We start from the raw sequence: 24,984 nt of genomic DNA on the forward strand, positions 1-24,984 counted from the left end.
CATGTATTTCTGCATATATACAAGTGCATACACACACACATTAAAAATATTAATATTCAAATGACACATTAATAATTCAAATAGGTTTAAAATTTGTAAAATCATGGTCAGACCAGTGTTTTTGTGTGTGAGTAGTAGTAGTAGTAGTAGTAGTAGTAGTAAGTAAGTAACTCACCAATGCATTCCACCAATGAGCTTGTGATTCACAGAAGGTTTAGGTCAGCCCCTTAGCCACTGCATGGAGGACAGCACAGTGACTCCCTGTCAGTGTGGATCGAGTGTGGTCTGCTGTCTGTAGTGACAGCTGTGTGTGTGTGTGTTTGTGTGTGTGTGTGTGTTTGTGTGTGTGTGTGTTTGTGTGTGTGTGTGTGTGTGTGTTTGTGTGTGTGTGTGAGTGTGTGTGTGTGTGGTGGCCGACAGGATGCCACACGGCTGCTGCATAATGGACAACACATTGAGTTCTCTCAGTTAGCATGGTCTGAACACTGTCTACACTGAGTGCAATGACAGCTGTGTGTGAGTGTGTGTGTGTGTGTACTGGCCGACAGGTTATCGCACAAAGATGTCTCACAGAGTAGCATTCATTTGACTCGGCTCAGCATATTTCCCACAGGAGAGGATGGAGAAGGTTAAACACACACACACACAGAGGTGGAAAGTAACGAGATACATTTACTCACGTTACTGTATTGAGTAGTTTTTCTGTGTATTTTGTATTTTTTAAGTAGTTTATAAAATCGGTATTTTAAATTTTACTTGATTACATTTTGAGTGAAGTATTGTACTTCGCTACATCAAAAATCCCATCCGTTACTTGAGTAAAAAAAAAAGTTAAGACTAACGAAAACAGAAAGGGAGAGAAAAGAAATCGCGCCCTAAACCACTAGCCTGATAATGATCAGCATGTAGCCTACAACAGGACTGAATGAAGCTGGCGCCATGCAGTCTTTCTGAAAGTGATGGAGCTGGATCACAAAATGCATCAGATTAGCCTAACCTATGAAAGTGTATTTTACGCTATTCCAATCGGTTGTCTCAGTTCGTTTTAGCACCAATGATTGCGGAGATATTCAAGCAAACACCATGGGATTTCGTGTTTTGACGTTTGTGCTCACCTTTCTTTGGAAAGAAGTTTATTAGCAGTTGTTTCCCCTCATGTTGATGTCTCTCTTTTTCCTGTTTTGGCCTTTGTTTTTAGTAACCTTAGCCTACTTGGCTTTCTTGGAGAAAGACATTGCACCAGCAGCACAACAATTAGCAGTCCACTAGCGATGCTTAACTAAATAAACAAAAGATAGACTACCTTATGAATCGTGCAGGTGGACTAAACCATTTAGCTCTTTAGCAAGGGAGAGTGAGAGTGACCTTAGACCTCGTGACTGTGGTAGTTAACAAACTAGACAGTTTTCACTATGTTTTGTATACAAAATCCAGTCAGTCAAACTTTACATTTCGTCTGACATTTATTTTGACATTTAATTTGTAAGTTAAAATATTCAGGTAAAATAAATATATGGTGGAAATAAGTATTGAACGCTTATTTTTTTTTTTCAGTAATTAGCCTAAACTTCCAGTGAGTAGCCTATATTCGAAATTTTCACCACACATTATATTAACACACATATAAAAAATCCAAACATAAGAGTTATGTGTAATAAAGTGAAATGACACAGGAAAAAAAGTATTGAACGTTCCTACTGAAATTTCTTCAATACTTTGTGGAAGCCTTTGTTTGTAATGACAGCTTCAAGACATTTCCTGTATGACAAAACGTATTAGTCGCAGTATCAGGTGTGATTTTGGCCCATTGTTCTAAACAGATTCCAGGGGTCCCTCTTGTGAATCCTGATCTTTAGTTACTTCCAGAACTGTTTAATTGAATTTAATTGAATTGGCTGCCTTCAAGTCTTTTTGGAGCTTTCTCCGAGTGGTCCTTGGCTCTTGGAATTGACTATCCTTCTGACTCCCTGGTCAGAAATATTGCGAGGAGATCCTGTGCAATGCCGGTTGTTGATGCAGTGATGTTTCTTCCACTTGCAGATAATGGCTCCCATGCTGCTTACTGGAAGATTCTGATGTTTTGAAATGCATCTGTAACCATTTTCATTGATATGTTTTGCAGCAATAAGGTTGCAAAGGTCTTGGGAGAGCTTTTTGCTTTTATCCATCATGAAATGTTTCTTGTGTGACACCTTGGTAATGAAAAACCTTTTTATAGCCCATCGATTAATTTGCACAGATAGAAAGGATAACTACTCTCTATACAGATTCCAGCTCATTCCTTCCCTTTCCTTGCCTTAGTGCTTTTTCTTAGCGTGTTCAATACTTTTTCCCTGTGTTATTCCACTTCATTACACATGACTCTACTTATGGAGTTGTTTGGATTTTTTATGTGTGGATTACCTGAATTATTACTAATGCCTGGTGAAAATGTTGTGCCCCCTGTATTCCACTTTTCAAGGGCCCTCTCCTCCATTGGGGCCCTATACTTCCCACTTTCCCCCCCAGTACGACGCCCTTTAATCTGCTGAACCTTCTGCTCGTTTCCAAATTTAAAAAAAACTCTCTGCAACTCAACATTGGCCTGCCTGCCTCAGCTGCCTGTGAGGGGCTTTTCAGTTGTGCTGGATTACTGTTCACTGCAAAGCGACCCAAGGATGAGTGCAACTAACTTTGAAAATCAACTACTGCTCAAACTTAAAGGAGAACTCCGGTGATTTTTCACATAGATCTCCATTTCTCAACGTCCTTGTGAAAAAGGAGTCTTCTCCTTTTCCCCTACGACAAACATTTGAAAAACTGCCTTGTGCCACACCTGCATGGACTGCAGCCAAATACACTCACCTGCACTCAGTTTGTTTTATTGCTGTTTATGTTTATGGCCTGTGTATGTAGGTGTATGTATGTCTTTATACTGGGAGATTTTAGCTGTGATTGGGTTAATGGGCCTTCCCTCGACACCACCTAATCCAGTGGCGCCCCTCCCTAAACGTGGGGTGGTCGCCTCGGTCCCTCACAGTCCTTATCAGGCAAGTCCCTCCACTCGGCGGCCATATTGCAACACTTTTTGGGCACTTATCATGCATCTATTTCGGCAGAAATGCGTGTGCGTAAGGCTTCACGACACCAATCTTGCTCCAGCAGCGAGATCACAACAGATGATTAGCACGATGTCTTCACAGCACACCACTTGATTGGCTCAATGTATTTTACAATTCACCACATGATTGGCTCAATGTATTCACATGTCGACGTTTTGCCGTGGAAGGGTTGTGATGTGTAGACAACTGCCATATTGGCGTTACAAACTAACCCCATGCACTATGGAGGATTTTTTGAGTGCTTTATCTCCTCATTAGAAAGTCTCTGGTAAAACTAGTTGTTCTGGTACCCACCCCTCCCCCACCAAAAAAAAGTAACTAAGTAACTTTTACTTAAAGTACATTTTAAATGAACTACTTTTTACTTTTACTTGAGTACATTTTCAGATCGGTATTTTAACTTGTACTTGAGTAATATTTTATCAAGGTATTGGTACTTGAGTACAATATTTTCGTACTTTTTCCACCTCTGCACACACACACACACACACACACACACACACACACACACACACACACACTCTGGTCTGTATTGAATAAATCAACCAACAAACCAAAAGGCAAGCAGGCAACAAACAAGAAACAATAGAAACATGGCAGATAAGCAAACAACCAAACCAAAACGATACACTACCCACATACCATAAACAAAATCCAGACAGATTAAAAGTTTCTGTTATTTTGTATTTTACAAGGTTTATCTTAAATGTAACTCTTTCATATAATACATTATGATTCTGTTTACTAAGACCAGATGCCACTTTGGCTGAATGATATTTGTGAAGGTGATGATGAACATCAGTGTTCACTTATATGTTGTGGTCACAGTGCAGCCTGTTAAATCTCTAATTTAATTTTACCCAATGAATGAATGTTAGTCATAAAACGTCTGTATATGGGTGTCTGACACCACGTGAATCTGGGTGAATCCTTGTGAATGTTCAGATATGTTTGAGATTTTTCCAGATCTCAGAAACTATGTGATTATAATGCATTCAAATCTCATAGCCAACTATAAGCTGTCCTGGACAGATGCATGAAACTTCTGGTTTCCATCTCAGGCACTCCAACTTGCATTTGATTTGGTCACAGGGCACTTTTGAGTGTAGCCTCGTTGACACCAGACCGTATCTCAAGTGAGATTGTGAGTGGGTCTAAAAAGGCTTTACTTAAACTTAAATTGGTGCACTAAACTCTTACCAAATCTTTTCAGAAGTGCAGCAATCAAATCTTTCTTGTAAACAAAGGTTTTGAATGCAGTTGTTTACTTAATTCTGAAGAAAATACACATTCATATATGTTTAACACTGATACCATCTGTGCAGTCATTGGTTATTTTGAATGCACTGCTATATCTTCTGTTATATAAAGCCCACCTTATGCTGGATTAGCGATTGTGATGGTGCCTGGGGTTTTGGAACATTGGAAATGGGCATCAATGGCCTCCTTGCCAGAATAACCTGCAAGTTTGTCTGTGTTTCCCCAAGCTACAAGCTATTTTGAGGAACCAGGAACCAAATCACAATTCCACTTGTTGCCTCACTGACAATTGTAATGTTGGAGTGATTCCATAAAACACGATTGTTAAATGTTTACATAGCTAGGAAAACATGACTCCTAACAAACAGAAGAGAAATAACACACACACACACACACACTTGTATAGGGGTGTGTCACAGGAGCAGGTCCTTTGTTTTATGGAAGTGAAGAGTGTTTTCTCTCACCAACCCACCTTTATTGACCTGTTCATGGGGAGGGAGTGAGAGAAGGTAGTTAAGAAGGGAGAGTAGAAAGAGAGTGAAGGAAGGGAGAGAGTAGAAGAGTGATATGGAGAAAGAGAGAGAGGGATATGGAGAGATGTAGAGAGAGAGAGGTAGAGAGAGAGAGAGGGAGAAAGAGAATACTTGGGAGAGGAGGAGAATGATGAAGATAAAGCCCCAGTGAGAGGGAGTGATAGCAAGAGAGAGAGAGAGAGAGAGGGAGAGAGAGAGAGAGAGGGGGGGGGGCAGTGGGGATTCTTTCTGAGGCAGCATTCTACACATTCCAGCCGGGCCTCCCAAAACGCTCCAGTGAGATCCAGCCACTCACTGAACTATGCTGTGACTCACAGGCGGAGGCCATGGGCCGCAGCCGGGCACCCCCACCCTCAAACTCCGCCTCATCCTGTCTGCCCAGTGGCCACTCAAAGAGAATGAAAAGAGGAAGAAATGAAGGGAAGTGCATTGTGTCAATTCTTTGGTCATTATGTCATTTTTGTCGCCATAGCACATGACTATGTTTTACAGTAAATTAACCCAATCAATAAGACCCCATGCCACAAGTTAAAAATAAACAAGTTGAAACTTGTTTGGTGTTACTTCCTTGAATTTCCCCTTGAGGATCAATAAAGTATCTATCTATCTATCTACTTCAACCGGTGCTCAAATAGTTCCCTACAAACTGTGCTGTGTCAGCAAATCTGACGTTGCACTGCCAGATTTGATATGGCATACAACTGTCACCAGAATATACCAAATAACCATCTTAATTGTCTTTAGGTGTATGTGTGTGGGGGGAGGGGGGGGGCTATTGGATTGTATTCTTCAAGTGCAAAGTCATTTGTATTTTTGGTTTCCATGAGAACCAAACAGAGTTCCCTGACAGCTCGTGTAAACACTAGACGCATGACTAACTTCCCCGCGTTTTCCTGCGCATTTACGCACAGCGCGTGAAAGATATATTGGGAACCGAGCTGTCACTGGAAGGCGCCCCCTGACGTAGCGACGTACGCAGGGCGTTGTTCTTCCATAATGAGACACTTTATAACTGCCCCGCAGTCTCTCACATCAATCTAGTCGGAGGGACTTGGACGTGGGGACTACGCTTTGAATAGACTGTGCAAATTACGCTTGCTGATAATCACTGTTTTTTGGGATTTATTTTGCTTTCCTCAGTAAGTTGACAATGCATTTTTTTGTGTGTGATGGCAAACACTAACGCAGACTGCGCTCTTATAACGGATTACCGCTGGAACTAAAACTCGGGATTTTCCTCTGACTAGGGCACTCAGAAACGTGTTGGCGTGGAGGGAAGTACTGCTTAAAAATCTGTTTCTAGGGTTAGAAAGCGAGAATAGCGTTATTCTTTACGGAGCTTAATAGAACATAGGCTACTAACATTCATTTAGTAAGAGAAGCACAGGTCATATCTGGTTGCCACCATTTGGAATGCTTTTTTGAAACAAGCCTTGTAATGGTTATGTTTTCTTTCATGTTCTGAAATTGTACTGAGTGACTGGTGCTACGAATTTACGGACTGCCTAAAATGCAAGTAAAGTAATGAGCTGCATAGTTCTGTCCAGCTAAGTTTTCTTCTGTGTGAATGGCGGCTTTGTAGTGCCGTAATAGTGATTTCACTCTGCAGTAGTATGTGCGGTGTACTGTAGAGTACATCTTTGCTACCCGAACACGTCTGCACTTGCTCGAATGTGAAACCCGAGGAGGGACGGCAACTTGTTGATTTAACGTTTTGATTCACTGGAACGTCATGTGGCAATGTTCATTTTGTCACAAAATGACGTAGAACTTAAACTATGAACCTTGAATAATTAGAGTGATGACAACTTTTGCAAATGGGGTCTGTTTATGAAATGTTGCTGTGAGATACTATCTTTACGAGAGAATGCCAGTGTCTTGTAGACCTTTAAAATAACGGTTCTGGAAATGCGCTGCTGCACTAGGTTGCGCACCGACACGCCCAGTCCGAACACTTATCTACATACGTTGTTATTGCTTAGACACTTCATTGAGTTTGTTCAATTATTTGTCCAGAATCTCTTGGGAAAATGCTGCTTCTACTTCTCGGAATCATCTTCCTGCACGGGGCAGCTCTAGTGCTCCTCTTCGTGTCAACGATTGTCAGTGTGAGTATGCTACCTATAGTTTTATTCATGTTTCTTGTCTGATGTCTGATAGTATGTTTAATCTAGGCTATTTACGTATTGTACTGAGCGTTCCCTATTAAACTAATCCCTTTTGCCGTGATGTTGTTCCTTCAGATGGAGTTTGTGACTGAATTGATGTTTTGTGTTTCTCTCAGGCGTGGACTGTAGGCTATTCCTCCACCTCGGATTTGTGGACGAACTGCACACAAACCAATGGCGCATACAGCTGCGAAACGGGCGAAACTGGAGGTAGGACACTTCGTCAAGTTACGTGTTTCTCATCTGCCTAGCTGGCTGAATTAAGACAGAGCGGGGTCACGCATCTTACACGTCCTGCTGTAAACTTTTATCACCCAACTGAGAGCTAAGCCCATCACCTTTCTCTCTGTGTCTCTCATCTTTCGGATTGCTGTTGGCTGCTGGGGTTTAGCGTGTGCGTGTGCGTGTGCGTGTGTGTGAGTGTGTGTGTGTGTGTTTAGTGTAAACCGTGCATAGGATTAAGTAAGAGGAGTGAACAGCTGAAGGTGTCTCCTGTTTACTGTGCGCTCGGGTGGGTGTGTCAGTGCCGTCTCTGCGCATTTCTGCTGCCATCTAGGGATGAGAATGCGACACTGCAATTGCCAGGCGGCTCTCGCAAGAGAGGTTCCCCCACCCCTACCCCTCACGCTTCAGCCGTACAGTATAAATAGTTCTGGGGCCGCGGCCACGTTTGAGACCCCTTGTTTGGGAGTGGGAAGTACATGGAATGTTTAGGAGGCTCAGGGTGGGGCTAGGTGAAATATTCCGAGCACCTCCCCGCGAAGCTGCGTGCGCGGGCAGTGGGGCATGGTGTGGGACGCCTCGGACCACCCCGGGTGGAACATAGCGTGCCGCTTACGGACGACACACGGTCACACCCTGGTATCGAGCCGTTTCACTTCCAAGAGATCGTTAACAAAGCAGCAGTGCAAACAGCTGTAGAGTGCTAGACGTGTTGAAGACAGAAACATGCAGCTCAAAATGGCAAATACAGATCAGAGTGTGCGTGAACCAAAGAATGAAAGTCTAAGGTGAAAAGAGCAAGAATAAAAGATAGGAAGGAGAGAAAGTGAAAGAAATAGCTATAGAGAGAGAGAGAGAGAGAGAGAGAGACCTTGACTGTCATGTGTGTGTGTGTGTTTGAGAGGGGGGGGGGGGGGTGAGAGAGAGGGAGAGCGAAAGTGACTCACGTTCCTCTGCCAGTGATGTAATGTGTTTAATAAGAGCCTCTGTGTGTTTTGCTAATGATGGTCCAACAGGTCTGCGTCTCTCTCTCTCTCTCTCTCTCTCTCTCTCGCACACACACACACACACACAAACACACACACACACACACACACAGGCTAGTGTTGTCTCAGGACCTTGGCCCTCTGTCGGCAGGCCCACTGTGTTTGCACTCTCCCTCATAACATCGTGACGTGCTCTGTTTGCTGAAGGAGCACACACACACACACACACACACACACAAACAAACATAAGCTCCAGAGGTGTGGAGTTCATGTGAGAGGATTTCCCTACTGTTCAAAGAGCCTGGCTATCGTTCTCTCTCTCTGTATGCATGTGTGTGTGTGTGTGTGTTTGTGTGTGGTTTTCCACTGTCACACCTTGGTGAGTGTTCGTGTGACTGAGCTGGTGAAGTTTCCTTTTCCCACGTCAGTGTGGAGCTGGGTCTGTAGAGAGACCATCTGGCAGCAGAGAGTACAGCCACTGGCAGAGCTCGCTAGCGCAACAGCATAGGACGAGCCCCAAGTGCGTGCGTGCGTGTGTGTGTGTGTGTGTGTGTGTGTGTGTGTGTGTGTGTGTGTGTGTGTGTGTGTGTGTGTGTGTGTGTGTGTGCGTGCGTGCATGCGTGTGTGTGCGTGCATATGTGTGTGTGTTTGTGTGTGTGTGTGTGTGTGTGACGGTTGATGGCAGAAAATAAACAGTCAGCTCCTTCTCACACTTCTTTTTTCTTTCTTTCTGTCTCACAAGCATGCACATACATGCACTCTCTCTCTCTCTCACACACACACACACACACACACACACACACACACACACACACACACACACACACACATACTGTACACACATACTCAGGCCCAAGTGAACCGAATGTTATTTTTTATTGCTTTATTGCCTTTCTTTTTTTACTGATGTAAAAATGTTGCTTTAGTTTTACTTTCCTTCCTTACTTTCTGTTGCATGAGAGGGGCGCACGTGTTTTGCCGTGTGTGTGTGTGTGTGCCCAGGTGTTTGTTGACTTTTTGCCGTGTTTTCACATTCCTCTCTGGACGGGCTCTATTGCTATGTGTGTGTGTGTGTGTGTGTGTGTGTGTGTGTTGCTATAGAGCCACACCTCGCAACCCGGGGAAATGCCAAGGACAAGATTCCTGATCCCTCTGGCTGTCACGTAGGAAGGAAGAGATAAAACACAGCATTTGCTTTATGCCGCAGCCACATGCTAGAATGCCTATAGGACCACAATGGAACCATATGGAATCATATGGATACTATGTAGCGACACATATGGAATGGCTATAGGACCACAATGGAACCATATGGAAAGAATGTGTCGCTACATAGTATGATGGCGTTCTGTAAGACTTACAGTGCAAGATAAAGCTGTGTTGTAACTGGAGGTTTGCCAATGTAATGTTTGCTTTTCAATGTTACCCTGGTGGTAGAGGGATAGTGGATTGTTGTAGTCCTGTTTGAGAAAGGGAGTGTGTGAGTGGTTGCACGTCCCGTAGCCAGACACTGCACGTCGGCCTGCTACAGCGTGTGTGTTTATCTCTTCAACTGGATTTTCTCATACGCTAATCAAATTAATTATCCATTTTGGGCCTATGAGCACAGCTATCGCCTAGGCCCCTCTAATGAAAACATGGCTCGCGCTCCACAAAGTATTAGATTGCCATTTATGGAGCCCGATTACATTATCACACAAAAATGAGCCAAATATGCAGCATGTTTCATGTAATTTATGACTCACGAATGACACGGAGTGAAGAATTGACTGACGTCATGTAGCATGCATGATTATTGTTTAAAATGATTGTACAGAGAATTTTATGGACTCAGTTTACATTTAGTTTAGTTACTGTAATAGCTTTCTTCACTGGGCACTCAAATCTCAAATCTTGTGCTTTAATATTGTACAGATGTGCAGGCAGTGCTACCATACAATACTGTACAACTATTTTAATGAAGTACCCTCTCTTGAAATAGTAGTGGATTTTGGTGTTTGGTGTTATTGGTTTCTTATAGAAAATGCATTAGTAGGAGATATAGTACAATGTACAGAATCTGATTTTGTCCTACAGTATGTGTCAACACAGTTCACTTCACAGTTGGATTATTTAAATGCATGGTAATTGATGGCAGAAGGTTTGACCTAACTTGTCAAGGCACAAATTCTCAACATTGCTGAGGTCATTCTATCCTCATAGGGTTATGTCCTTAGCCATCCCTTTGCAGTGTGTGTGTGTGTGTGTGTGTGTGTGCACGCATGCTCGTGTGTGTATGTGAGTTCACATGTGAATTGAGAGAGAGAGAGAGAGAGAGAGTGTGCATGTATAATGCATGTATAAAAGTGTGTGTGTGTGTGTGTGTGTGAAAGAGAGAGTGTGCATGTGTGGGTGTACAGTATGTATAAGTGTGTGTGTGTGTGTGTGTGTGTGTGTGTGTACTGGGGGAGAGGCATGTGTAGGCAGGGCTGTCTGTCATAAGAGGAGAGCAGACACAGCTAAACCTGAGAGGAGAGCCGAGGACAGCAGAGGCGCATGCCACACATCGATGGAAGGACAGCTCCCTCCCCGAGATGGACAGATAGGGAACGAGGGAATGGGGCTGAGGAGAGATAGAGAGGCAGAGAGAGAGAGAGAGAGGGAGAGAGAGAGAGGGAGAAACCTGAAGCTTTTAGCATGACTCTCAGACAAGAAATAGACATGCTGCACGGGGTTGGAATACCTAGAGCAACTCTGTGCAGCTGGACAGTGTGTAAATGTGTTTGTGTGTGTGAGAGAGAGTGTGTGAGGGAGAGGTTTAAACAAACATGATCTTATTTAAAAAAATAGTGTAATTGCATGCAATACACTGACACAGCTGTGCCATGTTAAATGAATGTATTTGTCTATTCATTAATTTCTATCTGCAAACCGTTGTATTCAAGGCAAGCAAGTCAAACATACAGTATGTGACTTTATTTGAATAGCAAGTCACACGCTTTGCATTGCTGGCATGCAAGCTGTGCAAATGTTTTACATTTTGAACTACTATTAGTTTACCATTGACCTCACACTGACGTCCCTCGGACTAGACAAATCAATATAAGCATAAACACTGTAAGCAAGTATGTGCAGTATTTTTCCATTTGTTGAAATAGAGCTGGTACTTGTGTTCTGTGTACATTCCTGCCTATCTCTGACTGTTGTTGCCAACAAATCTATCACTGGATGCCTAACCTCGAAAGCCTGTCCTGTATGTAAATGGGTCTACTTGGCAAAGCTTTCTTCGCTGTTGTTTTGAAAGGTCTCTCTGCCTTGCAAACAAACAAATTATATTTCCTGCTACTCAGGAAGCTCTCAGAGCAATCCATCATCCATCAGTATCCGTTCAGGCTCTCCAGGGCAGACTTCAACCAATCAGGGTGCAGCATGGGGGCAATAAAATAATTAGATGCTCTCCACGGAGACTGGAGTGTCCATCAGGCGCAGGTAGAGATGGGGTTTGTTGCCTTCACCTTGGCCTGAGGATTGGAGGAGGAGGAGGAGGAGGAGCAGATCAATATGAGCGTGGAACTGCACTTAAGAGTCTTGGTGCTTTTAGAAACAGGATATCCCTCCCTGCCCTCGTCCACCCCTTTCCCGAAAGCCTCCGCTAAGGGCTCCTGGCACAACAAGGGTCTGAAAGAGCTTCCCCTTTATTTGTGTGTGTGTGTGTGTGTGTGTGTGTGTGTGTGTGTGTGTGTGTGTGTGTGTGTGTGTGTGTGTATGAAGCTCTCTAACATTGGACATAATTGAATTTGACCTGTAGCAGTTAATAGCTGCTAAAAGCCTATACCTGCCATGTACAACTCTCAATGGTCGCCTGCTAATGTAATGTTGATGTGTAGGAGTCTTGAGTGTAGCTGCTCTACTCATTGTGAAGCCGTTATAATGGGACAGAGAGGCTCTGTTGAACACGTGCTACAGCTGAGCAGGGAAGGATTCCCACGAACTCTGGTCATCTTGTCTTATGGGAGCAGTTGTGGCAACAGGGATTGTTGTTGTTCTGGTATGTGTTGTGTCTAGTCGGATGTGGGGGTGGATCTCTGCAGAGAGCAGGAGTCCTCATGTCAGCAGTGGACATTCTCATTCTAATTGTAGATGAAGTTCTGGTTCCAATTACAGTTGTGAAATTCTAGTTCTAGATCAGATTGCAATTCTTTTCCCAAAGTTTCAACTCCTGCTGTTAGTATCATCACCAGAGACATCCGCAGACACCACACACACCAAGTCCCATCCACCCCTGTCTATTCATTTTATATCCATTATCTGGACTACTTCAACTCTTCCCTCCTCTAGTTATGTTACTTCATCATTGTTTGATGTTGATGCTCTGTCTGTTTTGTTGAGTCTCAGACGGTTGTTGTGCTTGTGGCATTGAACGTTGATAATTTGGCTGGAGACTTTGGTTCAAAGAGCCAAATTCATTTTCCAGTTGTACAAACCTCGGCTGAGCCCCATTTTGTTTGCTTTGTCTCTTGTGGGCCCCAAAACCTGTGTGCAGCATTACGCTTAAGGACTCTGTATGTTTGGTTTATTCATTAGTCAACTTCTTCAACATTTGTTAAAGACATGCCGACAGCATGCAGCATATGCAATGTAAATGTATGCACAGAACGAACAGACAAACTTATATAACAGCCATTGTCTCTTAAATGTTTGTTATGTAATATCCTGAAATGTGTGTTAACTTGAATCTAGATGTCTTTTTATAGTTACCACATAAAGAATTATTGTACTGGTTTTCATCACAACTGTGTTTTCTATTACAGGCTGAGATTGTGTGCAGTGTGAACAGTGTTTTGGGTTGACCTGCCAATGGTAACCTTTGTTCTTTCTTCTCCATCTCTCTCTGTCTGTGTGTGTGTGTGTGTGTGCAGAGTGGATACAGGCGGTGCAGGCTCTCATGATCCTGTCCATCATCTTCAGCTTCATCTCACTCTTCCTCTTCTTCTGCCAGCTCTTCACTCTGCAGAAGGGCGGCCGCTTCTTCCTCACCGGCGTCTTCCAGGTCCTCGCAAGTGAGTGGCACTCTTGTCCGTCTGCACTGTGTGTCTCTTCTGTGCTCCCAAACAGACCACACGCGCTCACCATTTGTCTTGTCTCACAATCTGTGTGGAGTCTTGAGTGGAGTGTGCTATCACCCAGCAATGAATCACATAATGCAGTGCACATCACATAACTCATAAACCTCACATATTATAAGTATAAGTGTATATATACTCTTTCCTGTGAGGGAAATTTGGTCTGCATTTATCCCAGTCCGTGAATTAGTGAAACACACTCAGCACACAGTGAACACACAGTGAGGTGAAGCACGCACTAATCCCGACGCAGTGAGCTGCCTGCTACAGTGGCGCTCGGGGGGCAGTGAGGGGTTAGGTGCCTTGCTCAAGGGCACTTCAACCGTTCCTACTGGTTGGAGTTCGAACCGGCACCCCTACGGTTACAAGTCTGAAGCGCTAACCAGTAGGCCACGGCTGCCCTAAAGATTAGAGTGTTGATTTTTTTTGACCCCGACGTGATTTGAACACGCAACCTTCTGATCTGGAGTCAGATGTGCTACCGTTGCGCCACGAGGTCCCACATTTCAGTCAGGACAGCTCTAGTCTTTTAAAGAGTCATGATCTATTAGAGATTTGAGAAAAAAAAACAACTATCTTTGGCGGAATGGTTTAGTTGGCATGGTTGTAGATTTGCATGTAGGTATACTTGAATCATTCATACAGTAATCTTATCCCACCCAATTTGTCAAACAAAAGCATGATAAACGAAACAAATTATACCACAATAACCTACACCTATTTCAGCCATTTCAGCCGAGAGAGCAGTTTTCACTCTTAGTGAACAAATGTGCAACACCGTGTGGCCCCAGCTTTCTGGCCCCAGAAATGTGATAAGCGGACCAATTGTGTCTCAGGTTGCATGACATCAAGGGCTAGCACAGAAGAGAGAAGAGGCCGGGGCTTGGGGTCTGAAGTGGACAGTGCAGTCTCACGGGACATTGAGCTATTTCTGCCCTGCTGTCATTAGTATGAGATGACATAGGCTACTGGAATGGATAAGGCAGCACAAGGGTGTCTAATCTTGACCAGGGTCCTGCCGTTCTCAAATCTTATGATTTGTTTTTCTCTCTCTCTCTCAATTTCTCTCTTTCTCTCCTTCCTTCTCTCTTCCTTCTCTCTCCCACTCCGAAGCAGAGAGTAGTTGATATCTCTGTGTATCTCTTTTTTCTCTCTACAGCTTTGTCTCCCCTCTCTCGCCCTTTCATTCTCTCTCTCTGTCAAACTCTATTTTCTCTCTTCACTCTTTCTTTCCCTCTCTTTCTCTCGATTTCTCTTTCTCTCCATCCCTGGGAGAGAGAGTAGTTGATCTCCTTGCTAGCCCTTTGCGCTAAGTCTGCACGTGACTGAGGTTGAAATGTGAGCACTGGCTGTACACTCGAACGACTCGGAATGGACTCGCCCTTATTGGATTAAGAGAGCTCTTCATTCAGATAATGAGCACTGCCACCTCTTATAAAAGAACAGGCAGGAAATAGGAGACACAGACATAAACAGTTATTCTGGCCACATAAATTAATAATAAAGACTTGAGATTTAAGAGGTGGGTGGCCAGTTTTGTCCTGTGGCATCGGAAATTTAATTACAGAAGCAAAATCGTATATAAAAAACTATAAGATTGAATTATTGTACTTTGTAGCATTGAACATAATATGGCACAATTGATCTCATTAGTGTCGTATAGCTCTTGTATTAGTATTTATTTGGGTCCTGACATTTATTTGGGTACCTGACAAATCTTGAGAAAAGACTCCACAAAGATTGTTTTTCTTTCCCAGAAATGTGTCCGTTTCTGCTCACCTCGACTGAGAGTTTTCCAGACAGCCAAAACCTGAACTGACATATAGTCTGGCAATGGCCGTCTAGCAGGCGTGTGCCCTTTCAGAAAGCCATTACCGGCCCTCGTGGTGCCATTGTGCCTCGGCGCCAGGCAAACCTCCACGGGCTGTCTGGCAGGCGGGAAAGCTCGTCCGGCCAGTAAGTGGGCACGGGCATGAGCAGCGACCGGGTGCGCGTGCGAGGTTTTGGAGCGGAAGCGCCCACGGCTCTTGGCAGCAGAGACAGAGCGTCGGACTCAAGAGGGAAAGGTCATCATGGGTACACAGATGGAGATGCCCCCTACCCACCCATAACCCCCCCACCCGTCCACTCACCCAGTCCTCAGAAAGTGCCCAGTCACTGCTGGAGAAGTGGGCCGTGGCCTTTTCAAAGCGGCAGCGGTGTTGAATGAGTGGAGTTCAGCAGGCGAGTGATAAGGGACAGAGAATAGGAGGGGGATAGAGAGAGGTAGAGAGAGAGCGGGGAGAGAGAGAGAGCGAGGGGGGGGGGGGGGCAGAGAGAGAGAGAGAGAGGGAGGCCAAGGCCCAGAGAGAAGGATAGTGAGAGAAGAAAGAAAACAATGTGAGAGAAAGATATTGGGAGGGAGAGAGAGCAAAGTGAGAAGTAAATGAGAGATGTAGAGAAATAGAATGAGAAAGGTAGAGAGAGATAGAGAGAAAATTAGAAAGAGGTTAGAAGAAGAGATGGTAAATACAGTCAGGAAGACTAGTGAAGGAGAGAGAAAGAAACAGTAAGGAAGGAGAGAGAGCAGTAAATCAAAGTGAAAGAGATACTTCAAGAAAGTAATTTAAGGTACACTATGCAATATTTTCACCTTAATATAACCTCTATGAAGCCAATTTGATGGTAAACAAAAAATAAAGGAATCGTCCACCTAGCATAGCCATACAGCATAGCCATAGCGAGAGAACAAAGCAATGCAACTTTAAGAATTGTCGACCCAAAGACATCAGAATAGTGGAACAGAAGTGAAGAGAAAGAAGTGAAGGAGAGCAGGAAGAGTGTCTCCTTAGAGAGAAAGAGGGATAGAGAGAGAGAAAGAAGACAGAAGTGGAGAGTGTCTCCTTTGAGAGAAAGAAAGCATAAACAAGGAGAGAGAGAGCAGAAAATCTGATTGGAAGAGTTACTCTAAGAAAGTAGTTAAGGAGAGACGGAGAGAGAGAGAGAGAGGGAATATAGTTAAGGAGAGAGAGAGAGTAGAACAGAGAGAGAATGTAGTTAAGGAGAGAGAGAGAGAAGTGAAGGAGAGGACGAGGAAGTGAGGACGCGGGGTGTCCGGTGCCAACCCAGAGAGCCCAGAGACTCTGAGGAAATAAACACCCCACTGCCCAGGGCTACGCAGGTTGTTTTCATCCTGGACCAGTCAGTGCTCACAATGTCCACCACACCACAGTAACTAAAACTTAACCTAGTGTTAGCATCAAAGCTAGACAAAAAAACACGGAAAAAAAAACAAAACTATTTAGCTAGTACAAAAACAAACAACAAAAAGAAAAGAAAAACACAAAATTCAGTTAAATAATGGCATGGAAGATAAGTATATATACTTTTTTGACCCCGTGAGGGAAATTTGGTCTCTGCATTTAACCCAATCAGTGAATTAGTGAAACACAAACAGCACACAGTAAACACACAGTGAGGTGAAGCACACACTAATCCAGGCGCAGTGAGCTGCCTGCTACAACGGCGGCGCTCGGGGAGCAGTGAGGGGTTAGGCGCCTTGCTCAAGGGCACTGCCCACTGGTCGGGGCTCGAACCAGCAACCCTCCGGTTACAAGTCCAGAGTGCTAACCAGTGGGCCACGGCTGGTGGTATGGTATGGTATGGAAGAAGGCACAACTGTGAGGAAATGATGATGGGAAACCTATTGATTCTCTTGCTCACCATACCTTGCTCACCCCACCCCCCTCACCCCACCCTTGTGTCTCCACAGGTCTGTTTGTCATGAGCGGTGCCATCATCTACACAGTGAAGAGTCCGGACTGGGTGCATGAGTCGGAGTCCTACGGCTTTGCCTACATCCTGGCCTGGGTGGCCTTCCCCTTGGCGCTGATCAGTGGACTGATCTACCTCATCTTAAGAAAGCGTGAATGAGAACCCTGACCCTTGACCCCTGACCTTTGACCCCCACCAACAACCTCCCCTCACTATCCCCAACTCCCTCACCCCCTAAAATTCCACCCTACCTTACCCCAACTTCCATCCCCTCTTATCAACTCCAGATAACTAAGCTCTGAAGCCAAAACACCCCCCCCCCCCCCCGCTCCAAAGTATATCCCCCCTCTCCCCAGAGAAAACTTCATCAACCTCTGTCAAGAACCCATGGGCAACACCTCCCTTGAGAAAGATACATGCACCCCAAAAACCAGACCTGTAACAATCAATACTGTCATAATTTGAAGATGTATATAGTATCGATGGTTTAAAACCTATTTATAACACTTTTTACATATATGTACATAGTATTGTTGTGTTGCTTAGTCGACAAAAAATATATACTCTGAAGAGCTTGTTGTTGCCATTTAAATGCCTAAAAGAGTGTTTGCCATGGTTTAGTTACACCATTAGTCAGTTTTTGTTTGTGTTTAGTTTTGTTTTCTTATAATGCTAAGGAAAAATATAAATAAAAATGTGTTGAAGTATTTTAACCAAAGTGCATGTACAGTATAAAGTATAGGGCCTGAGGGAAACTGTTTTGATCTAAGATATACAGCGAAGTGACACAAAAGCAAAACTGCATACATATACAGTTTGAAAAATGTAGATTCTTTCAGTTGTTTTTTTTGTTTGGCTTTTTTTGTAAGATGACAATCATTTGAAAATCTTTTTTGTCAACAAGATGGTGCTATGATATTACCATTCCTTCTATTGATAGCCATTTAGCCTTTATTTAGGGTAAAGTTATGCAGTTGAAATCTTGAAGTAGAGTGTCAAACAGTTTTGAGCAGACATTCACATGTGCCTTTTGTTGTCTGTGCAAGTAGCACTCAGCTGACTAATATGTAAATTTTTCAACATTTTAAACTTTCTTCCGCTCTTTTTTTAAAAACGTGTCTAAAAGTAGCCAAGTGCTATTCATTGTAAGCTCAGTTAAGTGTTTGTTTTGTGAAACAAATCTGGTTTCTGAAACATGGTTCATTTCCACTGAACAATATTTTTTATTTATTTTGTGTAATGGTGAGGCAGTTGTGATTGGCAGACAGTATTAAACACAAACAGTAACAATGTTTATTATTGATTTTTCATTCTTTTCTTTTTTTTCCAGCAAAACCTTTTTTTTTGCCTTAGCTAGGAATAAAAGCATCATGTGTGGGCTGTACTAGAATTAGTGTGTTGAAAAATATCTTGGATTCGGCTAACACTAATGCTTATTACGATGCTTTTTATCTTTCTTTTTGCCCCTGAAGCATTTTGTTGCTTTACGTGGGATGCAGGTCTTGGGGCACAGGTGTATTCACTCCTGTCCACTCAGATGCTCAAAGACAACTTGCATTCAGTGGGTCACTTCCTGACCAGATGCTGCATCCTTGACTATTCCACCTAAATGGACTTAGTACTGTCCAATAAGATTATGGCCAAGATAGCTATCAAAGAGTGTGACAACGAAGAACCCTTTAATATTTATGCTAAATATTTTGTTGTAGACTTCATGTACTGCACTTACCTACTGATTTTGAATATATACAGAAGGTATCAATGATGATGTGTTACAAATAATTCAATGATAAAGACTAACATTTGAAGAGGACGAACCATGTCTCGGAATTGACTGTGTTGCATGTGTGTTGGATAACTGACCCTTTGGGAGAAAATGGAAGGATTTTTGCAGCTACCTGTGCAAAATATCTGACTCATACTTGAATGTGACAAGCTGCAATCTCTTGTCTCCTTGAGAAGCAGGTGTGCCTGTACCTTTTTGTTCTTTCCACGTGTCCTAATTAGGCATCATCTTGGCGCCAGCAAATTTGAAACATCATTTGCATCTGTTAGGAAGGGTTTTGAAAAGTATTTTGTTTTTGTTTTTAAACAACTAAAAGATATCACATATACTAAATGATTTAGATCAAGGTATCCAACATGCAGGGCTGCTTAGAACTTACAGGGACAGTTTCTTGTACATTGATTAAGTCGGGTCTTAGACTAAAAGATAAATTCAGCAAAGATATCCACTGAAATGAAAAGGTTTTAGATTAGTTTTTAAGATATGGCTTAATCCATGTATGGGAAACCCGTCCACAGGGTGTGGTATCAGCAAGATTAGAAAGCAAAAGTGTGTTTGCCATCATCTGTGTTAAAGCACCATGCTTCATCAAGGGATAGCACTGAAACCAAATGAAATAAACTTTTGATGAATTGCCTTGACAATGTTTGCTGAATGTGTTACATGTGCTGTAATTGTCCAGTTTGTGCTTTATGCACTATCCAGAACCAATCATGAAAAGAAAAAGAAAAACGTACGCACATATGGAAAAGTAGACTTTCTGATCATTTCATTTTCGCCAACAGTAGCCTAGTGGTAAAATGCCAACTCTGCATGTGCCTAGGAACAGCCAGTTTAAACACGTACAAATCAGTGCAGTTTGTTCTCTACAGTAAGTTGGACCTTAGATTGAGTAATTGCCTACCATTAGCCTACTGTTAACTAACAGCAGAAGTGTGTATGTGTGCGGTAGGCCTATAGACATGTTGCGTTATCATTGGTTACTCCGTTACTGTGAGGTCGTTTGCCAGATGACTCGGGAGCTCTCGATCAGCTGATCGCCTTAAAGCTGTCATGCAAAGTGTCTGAGGAGCGTGGCTGCTCTGGTGTCAACGGCGTCGCGTTTCACTGTCGGGTGTTGGGAATGAGGTAGACCAACCCTTGTGAATTCCATGCACGCGGTTCACCTTACCGAGCCGACGGCATCCATGGGCCTACTAGGCTACTTCTCGCTGGGACGTAAAATCACTGCCGAATCAACAAAAACATTCAGACCAGAAAAAACGGAAGCTATGTTCGAAATGCCTTAAACCTGTCACCTGAGGGGTTGACTCAAGATCAGAGAGGAAACGTGGCTTTTTTTTTACATGACCTATAGCCTAAGCTCCCAGGTTAACGACAGTCTATTTGAAGTACTTCAGCAAATCACTGATTTGTATTGTGAAACGCATTTAGTCTGAGGAGCAGAACGCTCCAATGAAGACTGCTTTGTTGCCTGTTCTGCCTTTACATCCTGAGTCATTATGTCACTTGATCTTTTTGCCATATGCGTGCTGAGTGTTATGTTTCAAGTTTATGTTTAACTCAATTAAAATATTGTTTTCAAAATAAAGGATGTTGCTTACCACATCAATGCATTGGCGTATTTTCCTTCTCTATTGCATTTGAGATGATTTAGATTTAGCCTATCTAATTTAAATTTTAATGCTAGATGCGATTCATATTCATAAATTCAGATGCGATTCATAAATAGACCAATGTTCATTGAGGCCATCAGAAGTTTGGGGGAAGCCCTCAATCAACATGGGACATGTACGGAAAGCCACCACACAGTAGTGAACAGACATCAGTGGTCGTTTATTTCCATTGGAGTGTCTTGGGGAAAACTATGGTAACAGCGCCATCGTGTGTTGGTTTCTAAGTACATCAGTAAGATTGAATAATCATGATCAGCAGCTGGGATTTAAGCATTGTTAATTAGCACAAATGAAATGAAATGTACAATATTTGCTTGTGAATGAACGTATGCTTCTCTGATATCTAAAGAACACAGGGGATTATAAGAAGTTGTCTCCCACTCTTTGTTCAGCTTCATAATAGTAACCTACAATGAATGGCAGTGCATGCCATAAACCAAATGGGCATACTACCATCTTGTGGTGATGGTAGACACTACAATAAAAAATTAATAATAATAATAAAAATAATAAACATGTTGGCACTATCAGGAGAAAAGAAACATAGAAACATACACAAAAAAAAACATATACAGAAATAGAATTTTCAATGCCTTTCACTGCCTTTCATACAAATTTACAGCAATCTATATACAATTTTCAGTGAGTAGAAGACATTGCAAAAATACACAGCATGTGATAATGTGTGTATGTGGGAATGTTCTCGACAATAACAGACAGCTCCTGAACACATGTAACAAGAACAAAAAACTTATATTCAACAAAAAAACATACACCCTTGGTTACAGATGTCATACATGAGCTGTGTTTCAATTTGCATACTTCTGTACATACAATACCTTTATGAGTGCACAAGTTCTGTAAGTACAGATATATGCACATTGGAACACAGTAATAATCTCTTAAACCTATTTGCTGAACATGTCCTTATGCTTTGTATTACCCTTAACAGTTTGAGGGTGGTCAAGGACTTTATTATTTTTTTTGTGAGCCAAGGAAAGGAGATGATTGTCTTCACCAACAAACTGGTGAAGGAGGGCAATGATGTGGAAACGACGATATGAAGGGCACTTCGATGAACGAAGGGCACCGTATACTCCCAAAAACATATGCAACCCTGCCACCCTTCACACCCCAGACCCCCCAAAAAAATAATTGTGGGGTATGGTGAGGGTGACCCCCAGATCTGCACCCTGTCAGTGAGATCCGATATGCCCCTCCTCATTCACCTCACCCCTGCACCCCAAAACAATAGGGGAATGACATTATCCAACCCCCGCTACCCAAAAACATATGCAGACACATTCACCCTCTGACTGACACACACACACACATACACATACACACACACACACATACACACACACACACATACAGACACACACACACACACACACACACACACACACACACGTAATCCCCCCCCCCACACACACACACAAAGACACATGCAAACAAATCACATCATCACCTACTTAAGGATGCAAATGAATTGTATGAAAATGTGCTCCGTCTTCTTTTGTCCACCGACTTTCACCGTATCATGACAGTTCATCTCAGACACAGACAGGATCCTCAGCTACTCTGTCTGTGGTACCAACGTTCATTCGCCACTCTGCAAGACCAACATATTCATCCTAACTCCAGGAAAAAGACAGAAAATAGCCTTATAAATGGCAAGCTAAGGTTATTCAGCATATAAACAAACACATAGATACACAGTGGCTGATCTCTGGAGTGATACTTAGAGTAAACTTTTTGTATTTTGCATTTTGGATATATAGCACCAAGACTGTTGGCAAATAAAGCATTTTCACGGGCCCATCACAATGCTGGTATAAAACTAGCTCTGTGTTTACAGACATGCCACTTTAAACACCAATACACTAAAGAAAGTCATATGTAAGATGCATCTTATATGAAACAAACAAACATCTAAACAAACAAAGAGATGCACTAAACAAAAGTCACTTTTGTTTGAAGTGATTAAACAATTTAAACATCTGACGTGCAGAAGATTAGCATGGGAAACATGGCATTCACAACAAAAACGGCCAATCTGCCATTGTTCTATTGGGATCACGCAGGTGCTGCTGAGTCCAAGGATGCCAGCCGCCCCTCACACACACACATGGGCACACACGCACACATACTCCCAGCCTTTACCCCTGTGATACTCACCCCCTGGGACGGGTCAAGGACGAGACGGCAAAATAATTACGTTATCCTTTTATTGCCCCTCCCCACCCCCCCATCCCACTGGGTCTCCTGCGCTTGCTTTTAACAGTCCTCAAAACACCCTCCTAAAGTCATTATCTGTGTCCCACCACTTTCTTATCCAGAGTCTATGGGGAGACTATATATTCTCTCCCTCTTTTTTTAATTTATGGAACACAAAGAAAGAGAGGCAAGCACACAGACTACCTTAATCTATCACTGCCCCCTTTCATTGGTGGTGGTGGTGGTGGTGTGTGTGCGTGTGTGTGCGTGTGTGTGTGTGTGTGTGTGTGTGTGTGTGTGTGTGCGTGCATCGGTGGGTGGGTGGGGGGGTGGGGGGTCGTAGGGTGTAGTCGGGCGGGTTTCTGACAGCCAGAACATGATAAAGCAGTGGAGCATGGTTTGTAAGGTTGTGTGTGTGTGAGTGTGTGTTTGTGTCTGTGTGTCTGTGTGTCTGTGTGTATGTGTGTGTGTGTGTGTGTATGCGGTGGGGTATGTTGATCTGAGGAAGGGGGTGGAACATAATTAAAACTCATGAAATGCAAATGGATCCTTCATCTTCTTCCGCAAGGCCGGGGCTCCTCTGTCTGTCTGTGTAGAGAGAGAGAGATAGAGAGAGGGAGAGAGAGAGACAGAGAGAGGGGAGGGAGAGAGAGAGAGCATCTGTTCCCCATCACCCAACAAGAACATCCTCAGGCCAGCATTATTTGTAGTTTTTAATATATACTTTTTTCTTAATGAAAAAAACATCTGAGTAGGTGTGAGTGAGGGAGAGAGGGAGGTGAAAGAGCCAAAATAGGCAGCTGTGCCTGATTAAAGGCAGTGATTTGCCTCTTTGCGCATGCAACACACACACACACACACACACACACACACACACGCAGGAGCGCGAACAGAGCTCCCTTCAAAAGTTGACCTCAACCGATGGTGACCCACCCCAGCTTTCCCCAAAAGACTCTGTAAATCCCCTGGAGAAGTCTGGGCTTGTTTAAAACCTGATCTCGGTCCGACAAGGGGTCAAGCGTACCCCCGTAACCCGGGAATAGGTTCTCACTGGTGTCTCCGACCTGAGTACACTTTCACAGAGGTCAAAGGTCAAGGGGTTTTTTTTGTGTGTGTAAAAACTGGAAGTATTTCCAACCTCCATCCAACATCCCCTGATGGTTTTAGCAGAACTAACAATAAAAGAGAATGAATGAATGAATAAAAGAAAGAAAGAAGGAAAGAAAGAAAGAAGTAAAGAATAAACGTAAGGAAGAAAACATTTTTGGCGTGAAAACACAAAAGGACTCCCACAGAGGGGCAACAGTTGCCAAGGTCAAGGTCAGATGAAGGTCATTATAACTCTGCCCCATACCCCCCCCCCACCCCCTCCCTGCCCAAATCACCCCTGATGTGGCTTGCGTCCTGTGCTGCGTCCATCATGGTGTCCTGGTGAAGAATGACCCCCCTCTCCTGATCGACTCCATGACTAAATTGACTCTTCTCCCTCTCATTCACCCCTCACCCTGAATTACTCCTGCCTGGGGGCACACTAACTTCTGCTCATCACCGCGACTCATGCCTGGGGCCACACTAACTTCTGCTCATCACCACGACTCATTGTGCCCAAGAGCACATTTGACAAATGTGCTGCTTGTCTTTGTAAACAGCTATGGCAGACATAGTTTGATGTGTTACAATGGTTTCTCATTAGGCAAATTAATGAAAAGCTTTGTGTTTTAAACATTACTGTTGTGTGGGGAAAATAACACATATTAGGGTTTTAAAATATATTCTGTGTGTTAATTACAAATAAATCGCAAATATATTCTATGTGCATTGTTTTGTTGTTGTTGTTGTTTTTTTTTGTGAAGAACGAGCACACATTATTTTAGTTTATTTGTTTATTAGTTAGCATTTTAGTAGTGTATTTACTATATACGTGCTACTACTTGTATAATAAGCAGATAATGTACTTTATACCTGACACTACTGTCACTGCTACTAGTAGTAATATTATTGCTAACTGCTGCTAATGCTAGCCAACCAACACCAACAAAGAACAACTACCCTCACTATAGCTGTTAATTGCTACATCTACAACTGTTGCTACTACTATGCAACTTCCATGACTACATGTTCCGTTGTTCCACGTACTTCTATGACTACATGTTCCGTTGTACCACGTACTTCTATGA

At 43.1% G+C, this 24,984-nt stretch overlaps 1 protein-coding gene across 1 annotated transcript; it reads left to right on the top strand.

Moving 5' to 3' along the window:
• The first annotated feature begins 6,916 nt into the window (after positions 1–6,916).
• On the top strand, positions 6,917–20,519 carry pmp22b (peripheral myelin protein 22b). Its single transcript, XM_042082849.1, has 4 exons — positions 6,917–7,002; positions 7,179–7,272; positions 13,169–13,309; positions 17,124–20,519. The coding sequence occupies exons 1-4, from the start codon at positions 6,925–6,927 to the stop codon at positions 17,282–17,284; spliced, it is 474 nt and encodes a 157-aa protein (XP_041938783.1). The 5' UTR covers positions 6,917–6,924; the 3' UTR covers positions 17,285–20,519.
• Positions 20,520–24,984: the final 4,465 nt, after the last annotated feature.

Source organism: Alosa sapidissima, chromosome 24 (genome assembly GCF_018492685.1).
Source record: "Alosa sapidissima isolate fAloSap1 chromosome 24, fAloSap1.pri, whole genome shotgun sequence".
NCBI classification, from domain to species: domain Eukaryota; kingdom Metazoa; phylum Chordata; class Actinopteri; order Clupeiformes; family Clupeidae; genus Alosa; species Alosa sapidissima.

Bases quoted from the DNA above. Each gene is read 5' to 3' on its own strand.
- pmp22b (XM_042082849.1), top strand. From the start codon at position 6,925: ATGCTGCTTCTACTTCTCGGAATCATCTTCCTGCACGGGGCAGCTCTA. The intron at 7,003-7,178 runs GTGAGTATGCTA...TGTTTCTCTCAG, and splicing joins TCGTGTCAACGATTGTCAGT to GCGTGGACTGTAGGCTATTC. The intron at 13,310-17,123 runs GTGAGTGGCACT...GTGTCTCCACAG, and splicing joins CGTCTTCCAGGTCCTCGCAA to GTCTGTTTGTCATGAGCGGT.